Raw genomic sequence first — 23,461 nt, 5'->3', positions numbered from 1 at the left:
AAACCTTAGAATTGGTCATGATAGGTAACTTAATTAAGGGCTTTAGAGCCAAGTCTCTTTCTCATGTCTATCTGATAGAAAGTTTGATGGTAGAATGGAAAAGGAAATGCTTTGCCCTCCTCCAGGAAGAGGTGGAGCCAAGCAATTGAGCTGAGGAAGCAATATAACTGGTGCAAACAACATTGATTGTCAGCTATAAATAACCAATCAATCCAACTATACATTACAAACTAGGCAAGTTTGGGCATGTTATACAGTTTAAACCTTTGCACTTTAAAGTTCTACACACAGGTGGCGCCACTCGCACCATCACACAGTCTGAATAGTCCCAGATCTGGTCACATGGTCTGTAGTCGCTCCCACAACCTCAAATAACATAGAGTTAAGGGAAAACCATATCAAAATATACATACAATATAGTAAGCAATCTGAATTATATATATAACAAATACCTAGTATAAGAGGCTTGTAGAAGGTTGCTATTTCCAACACTCAGAAACTTTCAGAAGTAATCCTCTTGATTTTTAGGCCTGTTCCTGGGATTATTTGGGTTGCAGATTCAGCAAATTGCATTGGATAGACTGCATCAGACATAGTTTCTTAGATCTAGTTATCATGATTTTCTATGGCAAGCAGATGAAGATTGGTGGATACTTGATAGGATATGTTCTGTACTTCAAAAACTAGAGCTGATAGAAAGAAACTGGTGTCATTTTTGGAATCAGCAGGTGAAATATACCCAGAAAGAGGGATAACATTTGAGGCTCCAAAATGTGTATTGGCCAGTGTTATTGAAGTCCGGCATCGTGTTCCCAGAGTTGCCAACCGTTTGCCTATCAGAAATACCACTAGTAGGCTTGATACATGAATTCAATAGGAATCTCCTATATGAAAGAATTGCATTTCTTGTATTGGAGAGAATAATAATATATATTCATTTTGATGAGTAAATAACCATACCCTTCTCTTCCATAAATTTCATCATCACAACAACATCTATGCTGGTGACAACCCTTGCTTTATTACTCATTTCTCTTCCATATGGGAAGAACTGACAGGGTCACCTGTTTGGAAATGAAAATACGAGGGCAAAGCAGAAATATTGCATTTTGCTGGTGGGAAGGGTTGTGCGTATCCTGCTGCTCTTTCTTCATTTGGACTATTTTTGGCACTTCTCATGACTACATTCATCTGGTTCTGGGGTTGTTTTCTTCTCAGCCATATCTCCATCTCTTACTTTCTTTTCATTTATAATTCCCCTGTGCTTCTTTGACATTGGTTGAGATGATGAAGATGGTGGTCTATTTCTATTACAAAATTAGAAATAGGTTTGCATTGAGCCGCAATTTTGCTCCCATTTCCTCTTTGGTGGGCTGCATAATAATAATAAATAATAATAAATATTTATTTATACCCTGCTTTTCTCTCTTATAGCACCCAAAGCGGCTCACAACATCTTAAAATCATACAAACAACAGACCAAATACATCAATAATAAATATGAATATCATAAAAGAAGCAATTGAAAAACTAAACTACAGTAAACAGTGACATTTGTGCGTCACATCATGTCAGGTTATTATTGCACTTCAGCCAGCAGGACTGAAGATCGACAGGTTGGAGGTTCAAATCCAGGGAGAACGCAGATGAGCTCCTTCTGTCAGCTCCAGCTCCTCATGTGGTGACATGAGAGAAGTTTCCCAAAAGGATGGTAAAACATCAAAACATCGGGCGTCCCTAGGGCAACGTCCTTGCAGACGGCCAATTCTCTCACACCAGAAGTGACTTGCAGTTTTTCAAATTGGCCCTAATGTGACCAGAAGTGATATTTTATTCAACAGAAAGTGATTTTGGTCATTAGTGAACAGTTTCCCAAACCCTTTCCCCAATTTTCCAATGGAGATGGGGCCAAAACAACTTTTAGGGCCAGAACCAGGCTTAGCAGAGTGTTTTCAGCCATAATGAAAACAATCCTGACTATAGTCTTAAAAAAAGAATATATATCATCTGCAAGGGAAAATAGATTGGCAGATAGAATCCAGGACCATTTCCCACCAAAATCTATTATTTTATCTATTCAATTATTTGTTTTGGGGTTGGAAAGCATTTGTCCTGCGAGCCTCTACCTCAGGGCCAAAGCGGTACAGTCCTACCATACAGACTGCATTAAAGAGAGCTTGACCAAATCCTTTTCTGTTGCTATCATCTCAGTACAACCATCAGTTTATTTGTATGCAACTTTCTTACAAGACTGCATGCAAAGTGGTTCATAACATTTTACAAATATTAGCTTTAAAAACCTTGTATTTCTGTTTGTTCAACAATTTTGTCATAAAAGGAACTGCAGTGTCAATAAAGACATGGCTAAGAAAATATCAAGCTTTGCATAAAACATAAATAAACCTGTGATAGGCCACCAGCTTCAAACTAAACAGAAGAAAGAATGAAGATGGATAGCATTTGTTTTGGAAAATACATTACATGAGAGACTACGTACAGTTTCCTTCCCCCCCCCCCCCAAAAATCCTTAGAACAGTGTGTGTGTGTACATACATATTGAAATCCATTGAAATCCACAAGCATGTGGACAATTTTAACAGAAAGGAAGAAACCATGAAAATGAACAAATTCTGGCTACCAGTATTAAAAAACTCAAAAATTACAACAGCAAAACAGCAGAGAGTAAACAATCAGGCACATCAAATCACCCTCAACAAAAGATTCCCCCAGGCACTTCCAAGCCATCAAATGCTAATCAAGGTGGTCAGTTGAAACATTCACACCTAGCTCCAGCAGACAAAAGTCCTTTGTCCTACCCTTGCCATTCCACAGATATATAAACCCATTTTCCTACTTCCAACAGACCTCACTACCTCTGAGGATGCTTGTCATAGATGCAGGTGAAACGTAAGGAGAAAATGCCTCTAGAACAGGCATGGGGAACCTTCGGCTCTCCAGGTGTGGTGGACTTCAACTCCCACAATTCCTTGAGGCTCGGCATTCGCCCCAAAGGCTTACCTTGGCCCAAAGAGGTTTGTTTGGCTCTTTTTCATGGAGGACGGGCAGCAAAGGGGGAGAGACGAGCGTAACGTAGAGCCAAACAAACCTCGTTGGGCCAAGGTAAGCCTTTGGGGCGAATGCCGAGCCTCAAGGAATTGTGGGAGTTGAAGTCCACCACACCTGGAGAGCCGAAGGTTCCTGACCCCTGCTCTAGAACATGGCCATATAGCCTGGAAAAACATACAACAACCCATATTGTTATTGTTTTTCATTCATACAGTTGTTTCCAACTCTTCGTGACCTCATGGACCAGCCCACGTCAGAGCTCCCTGTTGGCCGTCACCACCCCCAGCTCCTTCAAGGTCAATCCAGTCCCTTCAAGGATGCCATGTATATGTGCATACATACATATACACATAATAAAAGTGAAAAACGTGTTTGTGTGTATGTAGTGGAGGTGTGCACTTACACAGACAGCCTCCCGCCTCCACAAACAAGCTTTAGTTTCAAGTGCTGAGAAGCCTCCAAAGGCACTCCCTCCACTGACATTGCAGGTTATAGTGAGCACCATGAACACGTAGCCAAATGCTGCTAAAGTCCTCCCCAAACACTATGGCCCACCACCCATGGAATGCTTTCATTCCAGGACAATTTCATCCTAGATTTGATGTGTTTCGTCCACCACAGGCAAACTTCCCAGGGTTCCTTGTGTGGAATTTGCATGACCCCGCCCATGCTTTCCTACCCTTTCCTATGGCACACAGCAAACAGAGAGGAATTGGTCAGCAACTGAATAGACTGGAGGGGTTTGGGGAACTGACTGAATAGGCTGGAAGTTGTAGTTCACCCTGCATCCAGCGAAACTGTGACCCCCAATGACAATGGACCAGGACCACACTTGGCACAGAGAAGCCCCATGACCAACTGAACAAACTGTGTAGGAGTTTGTGGTAATTCACCTTGATTTTGGGAGTTGTAGTTCACCCTTATCCAGAGAGCACTGACTCCATCTGACATCAGATCTGGACCACACTTGGCACACAAACCCAGAATGGCCAGCCGTGCATACAGGCCTAGTTTGGGGAGGATTGGCCCATGATTCTGGGATTTGTAGTTCACCCACATTGTTATGTATTTTCTAGTGGGAGCATTTGTAAATAACAAAATTAAAGACTGGCTTTTTTTCTCATAAATAGTGTTATTAATTAACTAAATGATATAACCTAACATCCCAAAACAAACAATGCCTTTTTCAAATAACCCGGGGACTGCCAGGTAACCAAGCTAGAATATATATTGTCTTGGCATATTTATGCAGTTTTGCATATTTATACAGATGTGCAGGTCACAACACATCAAGTGTCACATCCTTCCCCTGCCCCCCTTGTTTAATTTATAGAGGCATACCTCAGTTACCAAGACCTTTGACAAATGAGCTTTTTTTAAAATAGCAAAATCCTTTATGGAAACCTCACCCACTTTTTCTTCCTCATGTTCGGTCAAGCTGGAAGCTTTTAAGCAGCACTGACATTGGGAAGTTGGTGAAGGAGATCTCTGGAGAGGCACAGACTTTTGGAGTCAGCAGAGTGACTGCAATAAATAACATAATAAATGTTTTGACTATTTGCAATGCATGGCATAGTGGTTTGAACTATTGGATTATTACTTTGTAGATAAAGGTTCAAATACCTGCTCAGCCATGACCCTGGTCAACTTACATACTCTTAGCCTCAGAAAACCCTATTATAACTTGATTTATTTTTGAGTCACCGTAAGTCGTAAACAACTTGACAGCTCACAATAATAATAACACTGCAGTGCAAGGACTACCTGACCTGGTTGTTTCATTTCATATATGCACATTGTTAGTTTGGATAAAAATGTTTGCTGAAGAATGCTGAACGGCTCTCCTGTTTTGTAGTGTAGGATAGATCTGTCTGTGGTGCCAAATTTGCTGTTAAACACAGAGCACCCGAGAATCCACCTACTTCATTGACTGAGGTATATCCATCATTGTTTAAAATTAAATAAGGTGTCACATTAAAAACATTAATTTAAAATAGTTTTAAAAGTGTTTAAACCATAATGACGGAAAACAAAACACAGTACTTACCATTAAAGTTTCTTTTGCAATGCCTATTTATTTAATCCCAAGAGAGAGCTCTCCCTCAATATGATTTTGAACACATCTTTTTTCAATGTATTGCCGAAGGCTTTCATGTCTGGAATCACTAGGTTCTTGTGGGTTTTTTCGGGCCATAGAGCCATGTTCTAGAGGCATTTCTCCTAACGTTTCGCCTGCATCTATGACAAGCATCCTCAGAGGTGGTGAGGATGCTTGCCATAGATGCAGGCAAAACATCTGCATCTATGAGACTACCTCTGAGGATGCTTGTCATAGATGCAGGCGAAACGTCAGGAGAAATGCCTCTAGAACATGGCCCTATAGCCCGAAAAAACCCACAAGAACCTACATCTTTTTTCATTTGTTCTGTTCTAATACCAGAATTATCTCCCCTGTTCTGCTATGCTTTAAGTGTTCAGTTATGTTTTTAATGGTTTGTTTTACAGCTAAGGGTCTTCAAGCTTGCAAAGTCTTGGCCAACACTCAACACTCTCATTAAGATCATTGGAAACTCTGTGGGCGCGCTGGGGTACCTCACTGTCGTTCTCGCCATCATTGTCTTCATTTTTGCTGTGGTTGGGATGCAGCTATTTGGGGAAATGTATTACAAGAACGTCAACAAGATCAGCACCACAGGAGAATTGCCGCGCTGGCATATGAAGGACTTCTTCCATTCCTTCCTCATCATCTTCCGCATTCTTTGCGGGGAATGGATTGAAACTATGTGGGATTGTATGAGAGTCGATGGACAGCCGCTGTGTCTCCTGGTCTTCCTGCTGATCATGGTGATCGGGAATTTGGTGGTAAGTACCCCAATCCTACTTTCTTACTGTGGGCACCAGCTTTCATGGATTCTTTAGCTTGAACCAAGGTCTTTAGGTTGGAGTGAACTTAGGTGCATATCTTCTTTGGGCATTATAGGGCCATCAAAAGAAATCAATAGTGAGAATTCACAAATCTAAACTGATCACTTGCTCATGAGTAGGATCAAGATAAGCATCCTCTGCTTTAAGCAGGTAAGGGTTCAATTGGATCATCAAATCACATCCTGCCCAGATGGGAAAGTTATGAGTGAGGCTATTGGGGGCAGCATGAATATTCTGAAAATGAGGTTTCATTTGCAATATGAGTAACATGCAGATATGAACTTTATCTCAACAAGGATGGCAGCCCTTGTCTGGATTCAAAGTGTAGTGGAATGTTAGTTCCCTTGTTTTTTACTTGATGTCATGATAAGGAGTTGGCTACTTTGGCGATAATTCCAGAAAACATGGTTTTGAACTTGTGTTCTTGGATATGCCATTGTTGAATAATAATAATAATAATAATAATAATAATAATAATAATAATAAGTAACCAAAGGGACACAGAGCGACTTACGGTACCCAAAGTATGTCATTCAATTATATGCACTTGAGAAAAACTTGGAGATTCTTAGTTTCTCTTGAACCTTTGTCAAGCCTGGAATCCATTAGTTAGGTTTTAGATCTCGTTCACTGTATTCCTGCAATCGCAGGGGAGATAAGCATTGTCTAACTTTGTGTGGTTTCAGTGTTTGTTGTGTAATTGTATAAGCTGTGTTGATTGTATAGAACAACCTTCTTCCCCTTGGTGTCCCTCAGATATGTTGAACTATAACATATATTCAGCCATTTATTGGTTGATGACAATGATGAAACTTCAATCTAACCTTTCTGAGGGCACTCAACTGAAGAAGGTCAATATAGGTCATTGATATCCAGTTGGATTCATCCACACTGCTGCAGAATTCACAAACACACATAGATACACCAAGGCCATGTAGGGCAACCTCAACAAAAGTGGCTCCCATATGTGCTACATGTGACATTGTCACAATCCACTATATTAATCTAGTGTATAAGTGGGAACTTGTAGCACTCCAGACATTGCTATGCTCTGCCAATTCTAGCCAACATGACCAGTGGTCAGGGATGATGGTTATCATAGTTCAGCAGCATTTTGAGTGTCTCAAGAGTTCTGCATCTGACCAAACTTTCAAGATCTGTTGACACCAACCAGCTGATTAAGCGTCTGCAAAGCTCTCTGGGTATCAGTGAGGTATGTTCAGTGTAGGGTGACTTATCTGAGCCTGAATTTACGATATGTGTGATCATCTAGGTGTTAACATTTGAGGCTGGGAAGGCATGTCAGCAATTCCTAAGCCTTTGGCGTAAACTCGTGCTTCCTCAAATGCATGCTGGCACATCACAGCACTAAGGCAAGCCTGCCAGTTTCCAGTCAGATGATGATGAGGTTTGGCGTTCCTGTAGAACTGAATATCTTGACCATAGCCACCAAATTAGGAGCTGTGTGGTTCTCTCTCACATCATTACAATGCAGGGCCGTAATCACAGCTCTGTCTGAGTGTCATCAACGCATGCCGTCAAGGGTCTGGTGGAATTGGAGAACGGATGGAAGGCCTCTCACACTCATCCTGCAAAATGACTTCAGGATTATCCAGCCTGTATAATGATGTTTACCGTAAGATTTTTGCAAAATGGCTCAGCAGGTTTTAGATGGAAATGAAGGTCACGAGGGTTAATACAGGAAACCATGGGTTGGCAAGTTATTAAGAAACGATGGAGTGCCTCGTTAGCGGCACTTTTATCAGGCTTCCCGACTGTTGCCAACAAAATGTAATTGTACCCCACTCTGCATCATATGAACTCACGCCGAGGAGCTGTGCCATACCAGCTGTCTCTCTGGGGAGACTTTGGTGGTGCGATTTTGAGAAGGTTTAACAGCCTTACTCAGATGTGCAAACCTAGCTGCTGAAAGACAAAGAGGCGGCTTTGGGAATGGTGACCTCTAAACCTTGGTGCTGAACCTTTTTTTAAACCCCGAGTTCCAGTCTACATGACTGCATTTTGGCTGTTTTGTTTCTGAGCAAGGTGGCAGATGAATAGTGTCATGATGGAGATTTTCAGTGGCACCACTCAACTAAATATTTCACTGCTATTACAGTTTAGCAGCCAAGAAACCTCCCATTTTATATTGTGCTTCAGTATCATCATTGTTGGTAACCAAGGGATTGTATTCCCACTATAATCTCAGGAGGGTTTGTTTGTGTGACCCAGTGAACCAAGGTTGGACAAAGTGCAGCTTTCTAGATGTTTTGGCCCCAGAACTCCCATAACTCCTCACTATTATCTATTCTGGCTAGGATTATTGGATAGAATACCCTCTCTAGAATTGATGAAGAGGCCATCCTGCCAAGGGCTGTGCTAGGCATGTGCAAATAAATTGGAAAGCCTTGTAAAATTCGTTAAATTTGTGCACAGTGCACACAAATCGATATTAAAAACATGCAGGAAAGGGGTGTGTGTGTGTGGGGGGGGGGGGGCAGTTTAGAAACGGAAACACTCACCAGTCATTCATTGTCTTATACTAAGGCTGATTTTGGCCTAGTTCCCCAGTCTATGCAATATCTCATTCAAGCAAAGGACCAGGTTCTCAGACTAGAGCTATATTGTGAAAGGGTCCCAAATGGGGGTATTATTATAACACTGCCCAAAACATTGTCATCATGATTTACATAGGTGTTAATGAAATCAGGCAAGGCATTTTATTACCAGATTTTATACAGTTACAGTACACCACATACATTTCATAGGGTTTTCTTATGGAAGGAAAGAGGTGGTATCGCCAGTTCCCTCCTCTGAAATAGCGCCTACAGTACCTAGTGTACATTGATGGCCTTTCATCAAAGGACGCTGCTTAGCATCCAAAATGACATGGGGTTTGGTGTCTTAAATTTATTTATGCATTATTTATTTATTTCCTGCATTTGTAACCCGCCCTTCTCACCACCGAGGGGGGACCCACACAGAGAGAAGAAATGTGATCATGAACAAAAGAAATGAGACATGGGGCGGCTTCAGATAACAACAACCACAACACCTTGTTTATATTCCTTCTTATCTCGCTGAGGGGTCTCAGGGCTGATTCCAGCATATACAGACCCAAGGCAAACATTCAGTGCCTCGAAACAAACACAGATACATAGATACACAGATAAAGGTAAAGGCTTCCCCTTCATCTCCAGCTCTGGGGGGTGGTGCTCATCTCCATTTCTAAGTCAAAGAGCCTGCATTGTCTGTAGACACCTCCTAGGTCAGGCATGGACAAACTAAGGCCTGGGGGCCAGATGTGGCCCCCTGGGTGCTTACCTGAGGCCCTCCTCATTTTGTCTGTCCTCTTGGCATAAGGCCACGGTGACTCAATGCATTCCTTTGGCCAACAAGATGAGGGAGGAAAGCACGCAGCAACTGAGAGCTCACTGGAGCACTCTCAGCCACTGGGTGTCTCAACCTCCTCCTCCTCCCAGCATAAGGACGGTGCAAGCGGCCACTTACTTGTGCCAGGAGAATGGCTCGAGGAAGGCATGTGCTGGCTGAGAGCTGCCCAGATCACTGAAAGCTGTGCCTGTCTTGCCCTTCTCCTAGCATAATGCCAAGAAGTTCGGGGGAGGAGAAGGATGGGGAATGAAGAAGTGGGGAAGATCAGGGAAGTCTCTGCGTCTCCCGGTTTCCTCCCAGCGTAAGGATGGGACAAGTAGCCTTGAGGATGACCCGGACTCTGGCCTTGCTCTCTCCCAGGCCCTCATTACCCCCCTCCCAAGGCAAAAAAGTTTGCCCATACCTGTCCTAGGTCATGTCGCTGGCATGACTGCATGGGGCGCCATTTACCTTCCCACCAAGGTGGTACCTATTGATCTACTCACATTTGCATGTTTTTGAATTCTTAGGTTGGCAGGAGCTGGGACTAACAGCAAGAGCTCACCCTGCCCCACGAACTCAAACTGCTGACCTTCTGATCAGCAAGTTTAGCAGCTCAATGGTTTAACCCGTTGTGCCACAGCAGCCCTTGCTCTGTTGTGAATGTTAGAAATTTTCTTCAATTTACATTCAAAATTCAGGAGAAGCATTGACTCAGAATTCAATTGTGAATCTATGAAAATAATAAAAGAGCCCAGTGAAGGAAAGCCAGCAATCCAAACAGGGAACATGGGGTAGACCTGCAGGCTGTGAATTCCTATCCAGAGAGTGGCCCCAGGCAGTTACCCTTCTGCAAGAATACTTATATGCTCTGATTTGGAAAATGTAACTCCTTCCTGCACCTGATCACATATTATAAGTTAAAAGATGATACATCATTTTTTTGCCATGGAATATAAATGTTGAGGTGTTAAAGCAATGACAATAGGGAGATGAAGGGATATGTGGCTGACAAAAGGCTTTTGGGTAAAACTGAGTTGTTTCCAATCAAATGTTGATAAAATATGTTTGCTGCGCTTCTCTTCGACGTATGTAGGTCAGGTTTCCTGTGCACAGCAATGCAGTTACCATCTGAGACAATGTTTACATTCAAATATATATTTTCCCCTCCAGGAAGCAAATGTTTCGGCTCACAAGAACAAGGAGAGCGTTTGTGAAATAATAGTGTCTTCTTAATTTGGAGTTGAAGGGAGAGGGAAAGCCTGCAATTTTGAGATGTGATTTTATTTCTGTTGCTCGGTGCCCCAAAGTGGATGTTATTCCTTTTATCAACAATATCCCCTGGCTTCTAAATATTTAACAGATACAAAGTAGTTTGAGTGTATTTATTCAAGAGATCAAGAGCCTTAAAAAAAGCTAGCATGGTTAACTATGAGAGGGATTAGCCGCTGAAGGCAGACGTTTCTTCAGCTCTCGGATAAATACAGCCTGCGAACTGTGCCGTGTTAAAATCCAGAAAATGATGCCAAGTATGAGAATATGAGCAGGGCTTTGCAGTCTGCCAGTATTACACATAAGTGCAGGAAAGGAGAGAGCGAGAGAGAAGCACAACCTTAATCTATTTGAAAACTGATGTTTCTAGTCCACAGTAAAGGTAAAGGTTTCCCCTGACATTAGGTCTAGTTGTGTCCAACTCTGGAGGATGGTGCTCATCTCCATTTCTATGCCGAAGAGCCGGCGTTGTCTGTAGACACCTCCAAGGTCATGTAGCACTGTTATCTTCCCGCCAAAGCATATTGAGTATTTATGCCAAGTTTGGTCCAGATCCATCCTTGTTTGAGTGTGCAGTGCTCTCTGGATGTAGGTGAACTACAACTCCAAAACTCAAGGTCAATACCCACCAAACCCTTCCAGTATTTTCTGTTGGTCAGGGAAGTTCTGTGTGCCAAGTTTCCATCGTTGGTGGAGTTCAGAATGCTCTTTGATTGTAGATGAACTATAAATCCCAGCAACTACAACCACCAAATGAAAAAATCAATTCCATTGCAACCCCACCAGTATTCAGATTTGGGCCTATTGGGTATTTGTACCAAATATGGTCCCGTGAATAAAAATACATTCCCTATATTTAGATATTTACATGAGGAGTCATAACAGAAGCAAAATTGCAGTTATGAAGTAGTCATGAAAATAATTTTATGGTTGGGGGTGACCACAACATGAGGAACTGTATTAAGGGGTCGTGGCATTAGGAAGATTGAGAAATACTGCCATATGTAAAGTTTCCTTGAGTCCCCTTTGGGGTAGAGAAAGGCATGATACAAATAGAGTAAGTAAGTAAGTAAATAAATAGGTTTTGTTGAGTAGAGCACAATTTAATGCGTGAAGAAGGGCCAGCAGTCAGTCATGATGGAGAAAGGAAGACATAAAGAGAAATGTAGCCTGAACCAAGATTCACTGTGTTGTAGGGTGAAGCAATAGCAGTGCCTGGTTTTGTTAAGTTCCTGGAAAATTCATGAGCAATATAACAGAAAAGAGTGGATTCTCAGAACGTTTGCCAGTTGATGGACTTGGGTTCCTGGAAGATCCAGGGCTTGAGCTCATCCTTGACTGGTCCTTAGTCTTACGAAAATGCCAGGACCTCTCCAAAGGCTTTTTCATCCTGTGTTTGCTAGTCCTGGTAGGTCCTATGTTAGGCTGCATCTAAAAAAGGTAAAGGTTGTCCCCTGACATTAAGTCCAGTCATGTCTGACTCTGGGGTGTGGTGCTCATCTCCATTTCTAAGCCGAAGAGCCAGCGTTGTATACAGACACCTCCAAGGTCATGTGGCAGGCATGACTGCATGGAGCGCTATTACCTTCCCGGTGGAGTGGTACCTATTGATCTACTCACATTTGCATGTTTTCGAACTGCTAGGTTGGCAGAAGCTAGGGCTGGCACTGCCCTATATCCCAGGATTTGATCCCAGATTATTTGCTTATCCCAGGTTATTTGGCAGTGTAGACATATACAGTCCAGTTCAAAGGAGATAATCTGGGATCAGGTCCTGGGATATAGCGCAGCATAGATTCAGCCATAGTGAGCAATGAAAGCCACCCTGGGTTTTAATGCAGTCTTTAAATAAACTTTCCAAAGTGCTGAATGCATTTGGGAAGAGGGCTGAGCAGCTATCTCATTTAACGTTCAGAGTAAAACATGCAAGCATTTCCCATCCCGCTGACATAAGAACCATCAGCTGTCACTGGTTACTAATATCTTAATTCCAGGAGAGGTTTTCCCTTTTTTCCTTCTGTAGCTGAGCCTGAACATTGCTGACTATAAGTGAGAAGCAAAAAGGAACAGATTGCTTGGGCGCTGTGTCTATCCCTCCTCCCTTTCCCTTCTGGATGTGTTAGGTTGCTTGCTACCTGGGTCACCGTGACCCAAATTACAATGCAGAGAGTGGAACACATCCTGCCTCCTTTCTGTTTTTACTATCAGGAGAATGTGACTGCTGGGTTGTGTTGTTTTCTTTTGCGAAAATTATCCCCTTGATGCCTAGGAGAGCAGCTTTGCCCAGATTTGACCCCCCCCCCCCCGCAAAGTCGATAAGTTTTCACCAATTTAATGAAATCCCATTAAATAAATAGAGATAAGGTGAATTTGACATTTGTTCCAAATCTCCTCCCCAACCAGTCAATAAAATAAGGTTGGCAGTTTCAACTCCAATAATTAATCATTCCCAGCATTTGGATGGAGGAGTGGTGGAGGCTCTTTCTTTGGAGGCTTTTAAACAGAGGCTGGATGTCCATCTGTTGGGGGTGCTTTGCATGCAATTTTCCTGCTTCTTCGCAGGGGGTTGGACTGGATGGCCCATGAGGTCTCTTCCAACTCTATGATTCTAGGAGAGAGATTCATAGGAGCAGAGCATCTCCTTGGCATTCAGAAGACCACAGAAAGCCATGGACTCTTCTTAATAAACCATTTAGCCTTCTCCAACTTGGATCTGCCAAGATTTCTTGGACTGCAACACCTATCATTCCCATCAACAAGGTGTACTCTTTGTGGGTTGGGCCTTGGTTCATCTAGCCACTGTTTCCAACAAGGGACAATCAGATGTTCTGGATATTCAGAAATGGCTTTGCCCAGTTGCTTTTCCCAAGTTCCCCTTGTTTACTCTGAAGTCATTTTTTTTGGTCATGTCAGGAGTGACTTGAGAGACTGCAAGTCACTTCTGGCATGAGAGAATTGGCCATCTGCAAGGACGTTGCCCAGGGGATGCCCGGATGTTTTGAAGTTTTACCATCCTTGTGGGAGGCTTCACTCATGTCCCCGCACGAGGAGCTGATAAAGGGAGCTCATCCGCCTCTCCCAGGATTCGAACCTGCGACCTGTTGGTCTTCAGTCCTGCCAGCACAGGGGTTTAACCCACTGCACCACCAGGGGCTCCTATATCTGAAGTCATGCTGGCTATCTTAGGCAAATTATTATTATTATTATTATTATTATTATTATTATTTTACTGACACAAAAACACAATATGTCACAGCAAACAAGATATATATGCTGAATTTTGTATCACAATATTATTATTGCTATTATTATTTGATACACAACAAGATTAGTACACAGCAAACAAGATCACTATGCTGGCTGTTGTATTGGATCACACATTGGACACCTCCCAAGTGTCTAGGATTATGTGATGTATCAGAGAATAATGTGTGCAGATCCGAGTAGGGTGGCCTTTTGAAGCTGGCAGATGGTAATTTTATCAGTGCTGATTGTTTTTAAGTGCTGGACAAGGTCTTTAGGTACTGCACCTAATGTGCCAATCACTGTGGGGACCACCTTTATTGCCTTGTGCCAGAGTCTTTGCAGTTCAATCTTTAAATTCTCATATCATGTCAGCTTTTTCCAGTTGCTTCTTGTCAATCCTGCTGTCACCTGAGATTAGAAATCGACGATCCATACTTTGGTTTTTTTTACATTTATTATTATTATTATTTATTCATACCCACTTTATTTCTCCTGCAGCAGACTCAAATTCTCTCAATTGCCATATCTAATACACATTGGTTGTGCTATCATCTAAGGTAGTAATGGGCAATTGCTGGGGAATGGGGATGGATTTCCTATGCTTGGGTTCTAGCAGAGGCTGCATGGACTGAAAATAATGGGGAATTTTAGAAGTGGCTTGACATCTACTACACTGGCCAACACACATTTTGGTGCCTCAAATGTTAGGCCAGTTTCTGAGTTTATCTGACCTGCAAAAATAGCACTAGTTTTCCTCTATCAGCTCTAGCTTTTGAGATACAGAACATATGCCATTTACCATCTGCTTGCCCATAGAAAACCATGATAATCATATCTAAGAAACAAGAGTCAATGTGGTCTTTCCAATGCAATTTTCTGAATCAGTGCCCCAAATAATCCTAGGAACAATCTTAAAAACCAAGACACCAATACTTTTTTTTGGGTTGGGTTGTGTTATTTTGTTTGTTTTTTAAAAATGTGCTTCCTGATGTTCAAAGAATGACAGACAGTAAGTTGCAATCTGCTCAAAAATTGTTTTCATGGAGATTCAAAATAAATAATTTACTTTTTGTGATTGGAAAAAGGACAGCCTCGAGAAGCACTTGGTATCACATGTGACTGCAGGACCCCACTTTTGTCCATTTTGTTCTGAGAACGATGGTATGGGGATGTTGTAAGACTTCATACACACAGTGGCACTTCTTTGGGTCCTTCAATAGACCTCTTACTTCACTGGGAATATAAAAACAACAATAAGCAAGCAGGTCCAGGGATGCGTCCGTACTTACTTATTTATTTAGGCGATCCCTCATAGCCCAAAGATGATGGTCCTCCAAGTGTAGTGTCTTGGTGGTGAGTCCATAGGTGGCTGTGGAGCCCTATTCTTGATCCACATGTTCTCTTGCAGTGAGGACATTGGTCTCCAGATGGAAGGCGGTTCTGGTCAGCGTTGGCTTGATGTGCCTTCCTCTTGGTATGTTTTTCCCTTTCACCCTCTATTCATGCCTCTTTGAATTCCACAACACCGCTGGTCACAGCTCACCTCCAGTTAGAGTGCTCAAGGGCCAGGGCTTCCCAGTTCTCGGTGTCTATACCTGTCCAGTGGAGTTGGTGGCATAGGAGCATCACTTCAATGTTGATGGTCTTTGCTTCTTTCAGCACATTGACATTTGTCTGCCTGTCTTCCCGAGAGATTTGCAGGATTTTTTGGAGGCACCGCTGATGGAATTGTTCCGGAGTTGAGTGTGATGTCTGGGCATGTTTCGCAGGCATATAGCAGGGTTGGGAGGACAATGGCTTTATAAACAAGCACTTTGGTCTCCCTATGGATGTCCCCATCCACAAACGCTTCATTCAGAAAAATGCTGCACTCGCAGAGCTCAAGCAGTGTTGTATTTCAGTGTCAATTTTGACTTTTGTGGAGAGGTGCCTGCCAAGGTAGTGGAAATGGTCAACATTTTCTAATGTTACACCATTTCTAGCATTGCAGAGGGATTGGCTGGTGAGTGCTGGAAGAGTACTTTGGTTGCATAATGTGGATGTTCAGCAGAAGGGTGGTATAGCGCAACCACAGTCAACTAATATGAATTTCACTATGCAAGCACCTTGTCAAGTCTAACCTGCAAGTGCACAAACTTATTTTCAAACATGATTATCTTCTTTAAGGACTACAGTTTCGCCTGTTATTTTTGTTTGCTTGTAAAATGGAGAGGCAGGCATGGATTCTCCTCGGGCCAAACCCTGTATCCATTTCCAGTGTTTCCCGGTCCCACCAAAATCGTAGCATATATTCACACACACAGTTTTAGCTATAGGAAAGGCAGATTAGAAAGCGAGCTGGGAAACATCCAGAAAGCCCCAGGCCGTGTCTGCGATAAGGGGAGAAGCGTCGGAGTATATTACATCACCTTGGATACCTCATTAAGCAGAGTGAATTCATCTCCAGACACATCCTGCTTAGCCAAGGAGAGGACGCTCGAGCAGATGAATAAGCACATTTGGGGACACAAGCAAGAGACAATTGTCATCACATTTATAATCCTATTTGCTTCCGTTCTGCTTGGGAGGATGCTAGCCTAGTGCAATGTTAAAATCTGCTCCTAAAACTCTCATATCCCCCCCCTTTTGCTTCCTTCCAGCTTCCTTTTTTAAAAAAAAAACTAATAAGGCTTTCTAGAGTTTGTATAATGACATAGTTTGTAAGCATGTTGGATTAGACCTAAGTCAGAACCTTACTTGATGCCCTCAGGCTGTTTACTATCTCTCAGAATGATCTACCTTGCAAAGTTTTTAGGAAGCAGAAAGTGGACTGTATGCCTCGCCAAGTGAAAGCAAATATGAGACAGGAAACAACCAATCAAACAATTCTGCAAGAAAACCCCTCCTGCTTGGTCATCTGTATTTTAATGGGAAATGGGAAATATTTTTCTCCCTCATCAGGGACTGTGTTCCTCTGGCGGAAATCGGCCAGAACGTCATGTAGTCCATGATCATGTCAAGGGCAAAACATAAATGGTGTCTTTCCCACTTCCCTCTTCTCTTTCTCTCGCATGCTTTTCCTTTCTGTCTTTCTTTTCCTGCCACTCTCATTCCCTATTTCTGCCACCTCCTTGCCACTATTACAGAATTAGACCGACTCCCACAAGGTGCCCTCCTCTGATTTTAATGGCTTGAAAGCAATGGCATGGAGGTTCAATTCCGATGCGACATTTTCCAACGAGCCCGAAAATGGAGGCAGCTCCGCGGCTGAGCCATCTCGACGAATCCGTTCTAGCAGGTTTCCCCTTTGCTTGGAGCCATTCTGTTGTGAAGCTAATGGGTTTCTACTTAATTGACCATTCAAGCTCAAGCCACCCCAAAACACATTGGATTACCACAGGGATAATTCACACACATTTCATGGCTGCTGGGATAATTCTCCTCTCCCCTCAATACACAAGTGACTGCGAGGATTGTAGCTGAATTCAGAAGAGAGTGAGGAGGAGGAGGAGGCAATCGACTCCGGCCACCCTTTTTGCCAGTTGCAATAGTCCTGGGGCTTCAGTCCCATGTGCACCTTCTTCTTTATAGCATGAGCTGAAAAGGATGGAAAGGGGAAAGAAACCAAGTCATTTCTGGCGCTAGGGGTGGACAGAATATTTGAAAGCATTTGGAAATGGTTGAAAAGCATTTCTAATATATTCTGAATCAGACACATAGCTGTGATGTGGTGGCTTTATGCTCATAGCAATGGTAACAATTGCAACATTGTTCTCAAATGTATCACAATGTGATGCAGCAGCTGGAAAAGCAAGCACTATTCTAGGCTCCATCAATAAAAATATTGTGTCTGTTTTGAGGGAAGTTACACTATAAGTACTCTGCTTTGGTCAGACCTCACCTGGAAAAACCTTGTTTCCAGTTCTGGACATCACAATTCAAGACGTATATGAATAAGCTGGAAGGTATCCAAAGAAGAGTGACCAAAATGGTCCAAGATCTGGAAGTCAAGCCCCAAGACTAGTGACTTTGGGAGCTGGGGATGTTGGAGAAAAGAAGATGAAGACAATGGCTTCAAACTACAAGAGAGGAGATTCCATCTGAACACGAGGAAGAACTTCCTGACTGTGAGAGCCGTTCAGCAGTGGAACTCTCTGCCCCGGAGTGTGGTGGAGGCTCCTTCTTTGGAAGCTTTTAAACAGAGGCTGGATGGCCATCTGTCGGGTGATTTGAATGCAATATTCCTGCTTCTTGGCAGAATGGGTTTGGACTGGATGGCCCATGAGGTCTCTTCCAACTCTTTGATTCTATGATTCTATGATTCTAAGAGGGGACATGAGTGCCCTGTTTAAACATCTGGAAGGATGTCATATTGAAGATAGAGCCAGATTGTTTTCTGCTGCTCCAAACAATAGGACATGAGCAATATATTCAAAGTACAGGAAAATATATTCTTCTTCGACATTAGGAATAAATTTCTGATTATAAGAGCTGTTCTATAGTGGAATACTTTGCCCCAAAGTGTTGTGGAGATTTTTGCACAGAGGCTGGAAGGCCATCTGTCAGGTGTGCTTTAGCTGTGTCTTCTTGCATATTAGAAGGAGATGGGACTGGATGTCCTTGGATTCTCTTCCAGTTCTATGATTCTATAATTTTAAATGTAAATAGGACACACTTAAGAGGTTTTAAGTCTACTTTACATTGCAGCTAACTAGCAGAATACCTGCCTGAGTACTTGAATGCCAGCAAAGCCTAACAAAAGAATCCTGGACTGATAAGATTTACTTTTGCATTTCAGGGCTCGTTCTGTGCAAAATTCATTGGGAAGGTTTGCCCAGAAAGCAGCATTTTCTTTGCAGAAACACCATGATAGTTTGTGTTTGGTCTTTTTGCCTTTTAACTTGAGGCTGAAACTAGACACAAGGATATCAGTTGGAGAAGTGGTTCTCAACCTTCTCAATGCCACAACTACTTAATACAGTTCCTCATCTTGTGGTGACCCCCAACAATAACATTATTTTCCTTGCTACTTCATAAATATAATTTTGCTACTGTTATGAATTGTAATGGAAATATCTGAGGTGCAGGATGTATTTTCATTCACTGGACCAAATTTGGCATAAATACCTGAGACGCCCAAATTTGAATACTGGTGGGGTTGAGGGTGGATTGGTTTTGGCATTTGGGAGTTGTAGTTGCTGGGATGTAAAGTTCACTTACAATCCAAGAGCATTCTGAACTCCACCAATGATGAACTCCACCAATGAAACAAACTTGGCACACAGAACTCCCATGATCGACAGAAAATCCTGGAAGGGTTTGGTGGGCATTGACCTTGAGATTTGGAGTCGTAGTTCACCTACATCGAGAGAGCACTGTGGATTCAAACAATGATGGATCTGGACCAAACGCAATATCTGCAAATGTGAACACAGGTTAAGTTTGGGGAAAATAGACTTTGACATTTGAGAGTTGTAGTTGCTGGGATTTATTGTTCACCTACAATCAAAAAGCATTCTGAACCCTACCAGTGATATAATTGAGCCAAACTTTCCACACAGAACCCCATGGCCAACTGAAAATACTGTTTTCTGATGGTTTTTTGCAACTTCTCTGACACCCCCTCATGGCCCCACTAGGGGTCCTGACCCCAAGCTTGCAAAACACTAACCTAGTGGGCTCTTCTTATTCAATTTCTTCCTACCTAGGAAGAACCAATAGCCAATTTAGATGGGCACATAGGAGAGCTCCACACAATTTCTGTGAAAACTGGCACAGTGTTATGCCTGAGCGTTGGCCCACAACTCTGTCGGCAATGGTTTTATTCTCACTGGACATGTAATAACCCTGTAATAGGGTCACTATAAATTGGAAGCAACTTGAAGGCACACAATCCCAACTAGATTAATCAATTGCTGAATAATAAGACAACACAGCAGTAAAATTCATTGATTCATTGGGTTTAACTACTTGGGACTAACAAGTAGATTTAGGCCATGAAGGGATGGATGGAGAGAGGGGGGGGGGGGGGAGAGAAGAGGCATGTTTCTATTGTTGTTTTGCCTTAAGCTTAGACTGCATGACCGTATCCTCTCACTTTGGAGATGTTCTGAATTGGTTTGTAATAGGTGTCTGAACACTGACACTCGTAGCACCTTGCGTTGCTTTCATCTCACTTTCCGGGAATTGATCTTCTCACTTTCCACCGCTCTTTCTACTCCTGGAATGAAAAGTTGGGTTTTCAGTTTTATTTTTTTCTTGATTAACTTTGGAAAGTTGAAAACAGAATCATAGAGTGTATACAGTAAATGCAACACAAGCTCAAAGCCAAGAAATTAAGAACTGCTGGAGGGGGGAGTATTTATTTATTGTGTGAGGAGCAAATCAAACAGTTGTATTGCATTTTTAAACAAACAAACAAAGCACAAAGTTTGCAAGCTTGGTAGTTGATTAAATGCCCTTTGACCAGTATCTGGCCACTTGGAGTGCCTCTGGTGTTACTATATAAGAAGTTCCTCCATTGTGCATGTAGCAGGGCTCAGGTTGCACTGCAGCAGATGGTCTGTAGTTTGCTCTTCTCCACACTCGCATGTCGTGGATTCCACTTTGTAGCCCCATTTCTGAAGGTTGGCTCTGCATCTTGTGGTGCCAGAGCGCGGTCTCTTCAGCGCCTTCCAAGTCGCCCAGTCCTCTGTGTGCCCAGGGGGGAGCCTTTCATTTGGTATCAGCCATTGGTTGAGGTTCTGGGTTTGAGCCTGCCACTTTTGGACTCTCGCTTGCTGAGGTGTTCCAGCGAGTGTCTCTGTAGATCTTAGAAAACTATTTCTTGATTTAAGTCGTTGACATGCTGGCTGATACCCAAAGAGGGGATGAGCTGGAGATGTCACTGCCTTGGTCCTTTCACTATTGGTTGCTACTTCCTAGAGGAATGGGAATAGTATAGTTAGATCCCTGTATTTGCAGAATCTATATCTGTGGTTTCATTTAGCTGCACCCAGAGGGAAATGTCATCTCCAAGAATTTTGCTAGGTTCTTCTAGCAAGTCTACTGTATGCAACTTCAGGAAGTTCCCAAAAGTTCTTGCAATTTCATGGAGAGATGTCCTCCTGGGATTTTTTTTTGTTTTTCTACTGTGCCCCTATGCCCCATAAAAGTGGAGGGCCTGCTATAATGCCTGAGATGTACTCTTATTACAAATCAATAAAAATGAATAGGTACCTATGGTAATAGATTCATTAATTGAGGTATTGATTAATTGATTACACAATCAAGCAAGTAATTGAACTGGAATATCCTCGCTTTGAGCCCTGTACTAAGAAACAATATCTGGGGTACAAGGAAATAATGACCCTATCTGCCAATAACACATCTGTTACTGTTATTCTATTATTTTATTAAACATCTAAGAAATATTTATACTGCAAATATTCTTTCATAGCAGCAAAGGTCAGCTTTTCCTGAGCTATGCTGCTATGTGGGAGGGTCATTCCTTTACTTCATGCAACCAACTGGGGAATTTGGGTGCATCTACACTATAGAATGAATGTAGTCTAACACCACTTTCACTCAATGTTCTGGAATCATAGGAGTTGTAGTTTTACAGGATTTTTAGCCTTCACTGCCAATTTTCAATATTATGGGTGTATTGTTGTGTTCGGACATTGAATGCTTGCCTTTTATGTTTGGAATCTGCCCCGAGTCCCTCCAGGGAGACAGGGCGGAATATTATTATTAGTAGCAGTAGCAGTAGCAGCAGTAGTAGTAATTATTATTATTTGCCAGATAGTAATACCTCACCCAAATTTTCACACCCAGATCCACCATCTTGGTCCTTCCTCAAACATTTGAGCAGTCCCTTTGAGGATGCAAGGAATTTATGTATTTATTTATATATTTATTTATTTATATATTTATCATGTCAGAAGCAAATTGAGAATACAATTATAATGTATAAAACTACAAAGTTAAAAATTTGGCATTATGCTAAATGTCCTTTGACCAGACGATGGCCACTTGGAATGCCTCTGGTGTCGCTGTAAGGAAGTCCTCCATTGTGCATGTGGCAGGGCTCAGGTTGCATTGTAGTAGCTGGTCTGTGGTTTGCTCTTTTCCACATTCACATGTTGTGGACTCCACTTTGTAGCCCCATTTCTTAAGGTTGTTTCTGTATCTCGTGGTGCCAGAGCACAGTCTGTTCAGTGTCTTCTGTTCAGTTCAAGTCGTCCAATCTTCTGTGTGCCCAGGAAGGAGTTTCTCATCTGGTATCAGCCACTGATTGAGGTTTCAGATATTAGCCTGCCACTTTTGGACTCTCGCTTGCTGAGGTGCTCCTGTGAGTCTCTGTAGATCTTAGGAAGCTGTTTCTTAATTTTAGTTGTTAGCATGCTGGCTGATATCTGAGCAGAGGATGAGCCAAAGATGTCAATACCTTGTTCCTTTCATTGCTGTTACTTCCCAGCAGATATCAGGTGGTGCAATACTGGCAGCAGTATAATTTCTCCAGAAGTGTAGGGTGGAGACATCCTGTGATAATGGGCCACGTCTCATTAAGAGCCACATCCACTGTTTGAGCATGGTGAGATGTGTTCCACACTGGGCATCAGTACTCAGCAGCAGAGTAGCAAAGCACAAGCACAGATGTCCTCACTGTGTCTGGTTGTGATCCCCAGGCTGTGCCAGTCTGCTTTGGTATGATATTGTTTCTAGCGCCCACTTTTTGCTTGATAGTCAAGCAGTGCTTCTTGTAAGTTAGAGGATGGTCCAGGATAACTCTCAGCCATTTGGGTGTGCTGCAATGCTCCAGTGGGATTCCTTCCCAAGTAATCCTCAGAGCTTGAGATGCTTGTTTGTTCTTAAGGGGGAAAGCACACGTCTGCATTTTAGATGGATGCAAGGAATGGGATTATGTTCTTTCCTTTGAGGTTTTCTCCATGACCTTTGTTTCCCTCAGTACTGTACGTGCCCAGGAAAGAAGGAAATTCTATTCTGTTTGGAGAGGAATGCTCCCCAAACATGCAATAGCCCAACAAACCCCAAGGCTTGTAGCCAGTTTATTTTGGTGATAATAGCCTCAGTTGATAGCAAACTTCTCAGCAATTTGGATGAGTCAAAAGGCTGAGCTCCTTGATTGCATTACCTGTGCAGGGATTTCTGAATGATTCTTGAAAAATTAAACGATTCTTTTCTTCCAATATGAAATAGTGCAATCTAAATAAAACATTCATAGATGTATATCAGCCACCCCTTGCACTCATCAGAATAACACTTGGAGCAGAAATGGAACATCCATATATTCATAAATATATATATATTGACTTGCATACTTGCTTCATATTCTCTCCTGGTTGCATAGAGAACATTATCTCATCTGATAACTCTTCCTGGTGTATGAGCTGATGTCCGTATTTCATGGTTTTGGACTGAACTCTTGAAAGTTGCATTTCCCTAATACTCGTTTAAACCCAGGTTGTAGACTTTTTGTCTCTTCCACCAAGTTTCATATCTTGATCTCATTTCTGCAATGCCCAAAATAGGCAGGGAAAACCCTTTCTTTGGCACCCAGATGTCCCTCAAATTGGATGGCACGGAGAACCCTCTCCTT

The 23,461-nt window shown here is 42.4% G+C and overlaps 1 protein-coding gene across 5 annotated transcripts in view; it reads left to right on the top strand.

The window, feature by feature from the left end:
- LOC132778998 (sodium channel protein type 5 subunit alpha-like) overlaps positions 1-23,461 on the top strand; it is a 392,126-nt gene that overhangs the window by 250,464 nt on the left and 118,201 nt on the right. For all 5 annotated transcript variants that reach the window (XM_067470381.1, XM_060782622.2, XM_067470377.1 and 2 more), the window contains one exon: positions 5,572-5,928. In XM_067470381.1, coding sequence (XP_067326482.1) covers positions 5,572-5,928 — 357 coding nt within the window. The remainder of the gene's footprint in view (positions 1-5,571; positions 5,929-23,461) is intronic.

The sequence above is a fragment of the Anolis sagrei genome, chromosome 6 (genome assembly GCF_037176765.1).
Source record: "Anolis sagrei isolate rAnoSag1 chromosome 6, rAnoSag1.mat, whole genome shotgun sequence".
Taxonomy (NCBI): Eukaryota; Metazoa; Chordata; class Lepidosauria; order Squamata; family Dactyloidae; genus Anolis; species Anolis sagrei.
Note: the sequence above shows the minus strand (reverse complement) of the source record. Positions and strands in the feature narration are given on the sequence as shown.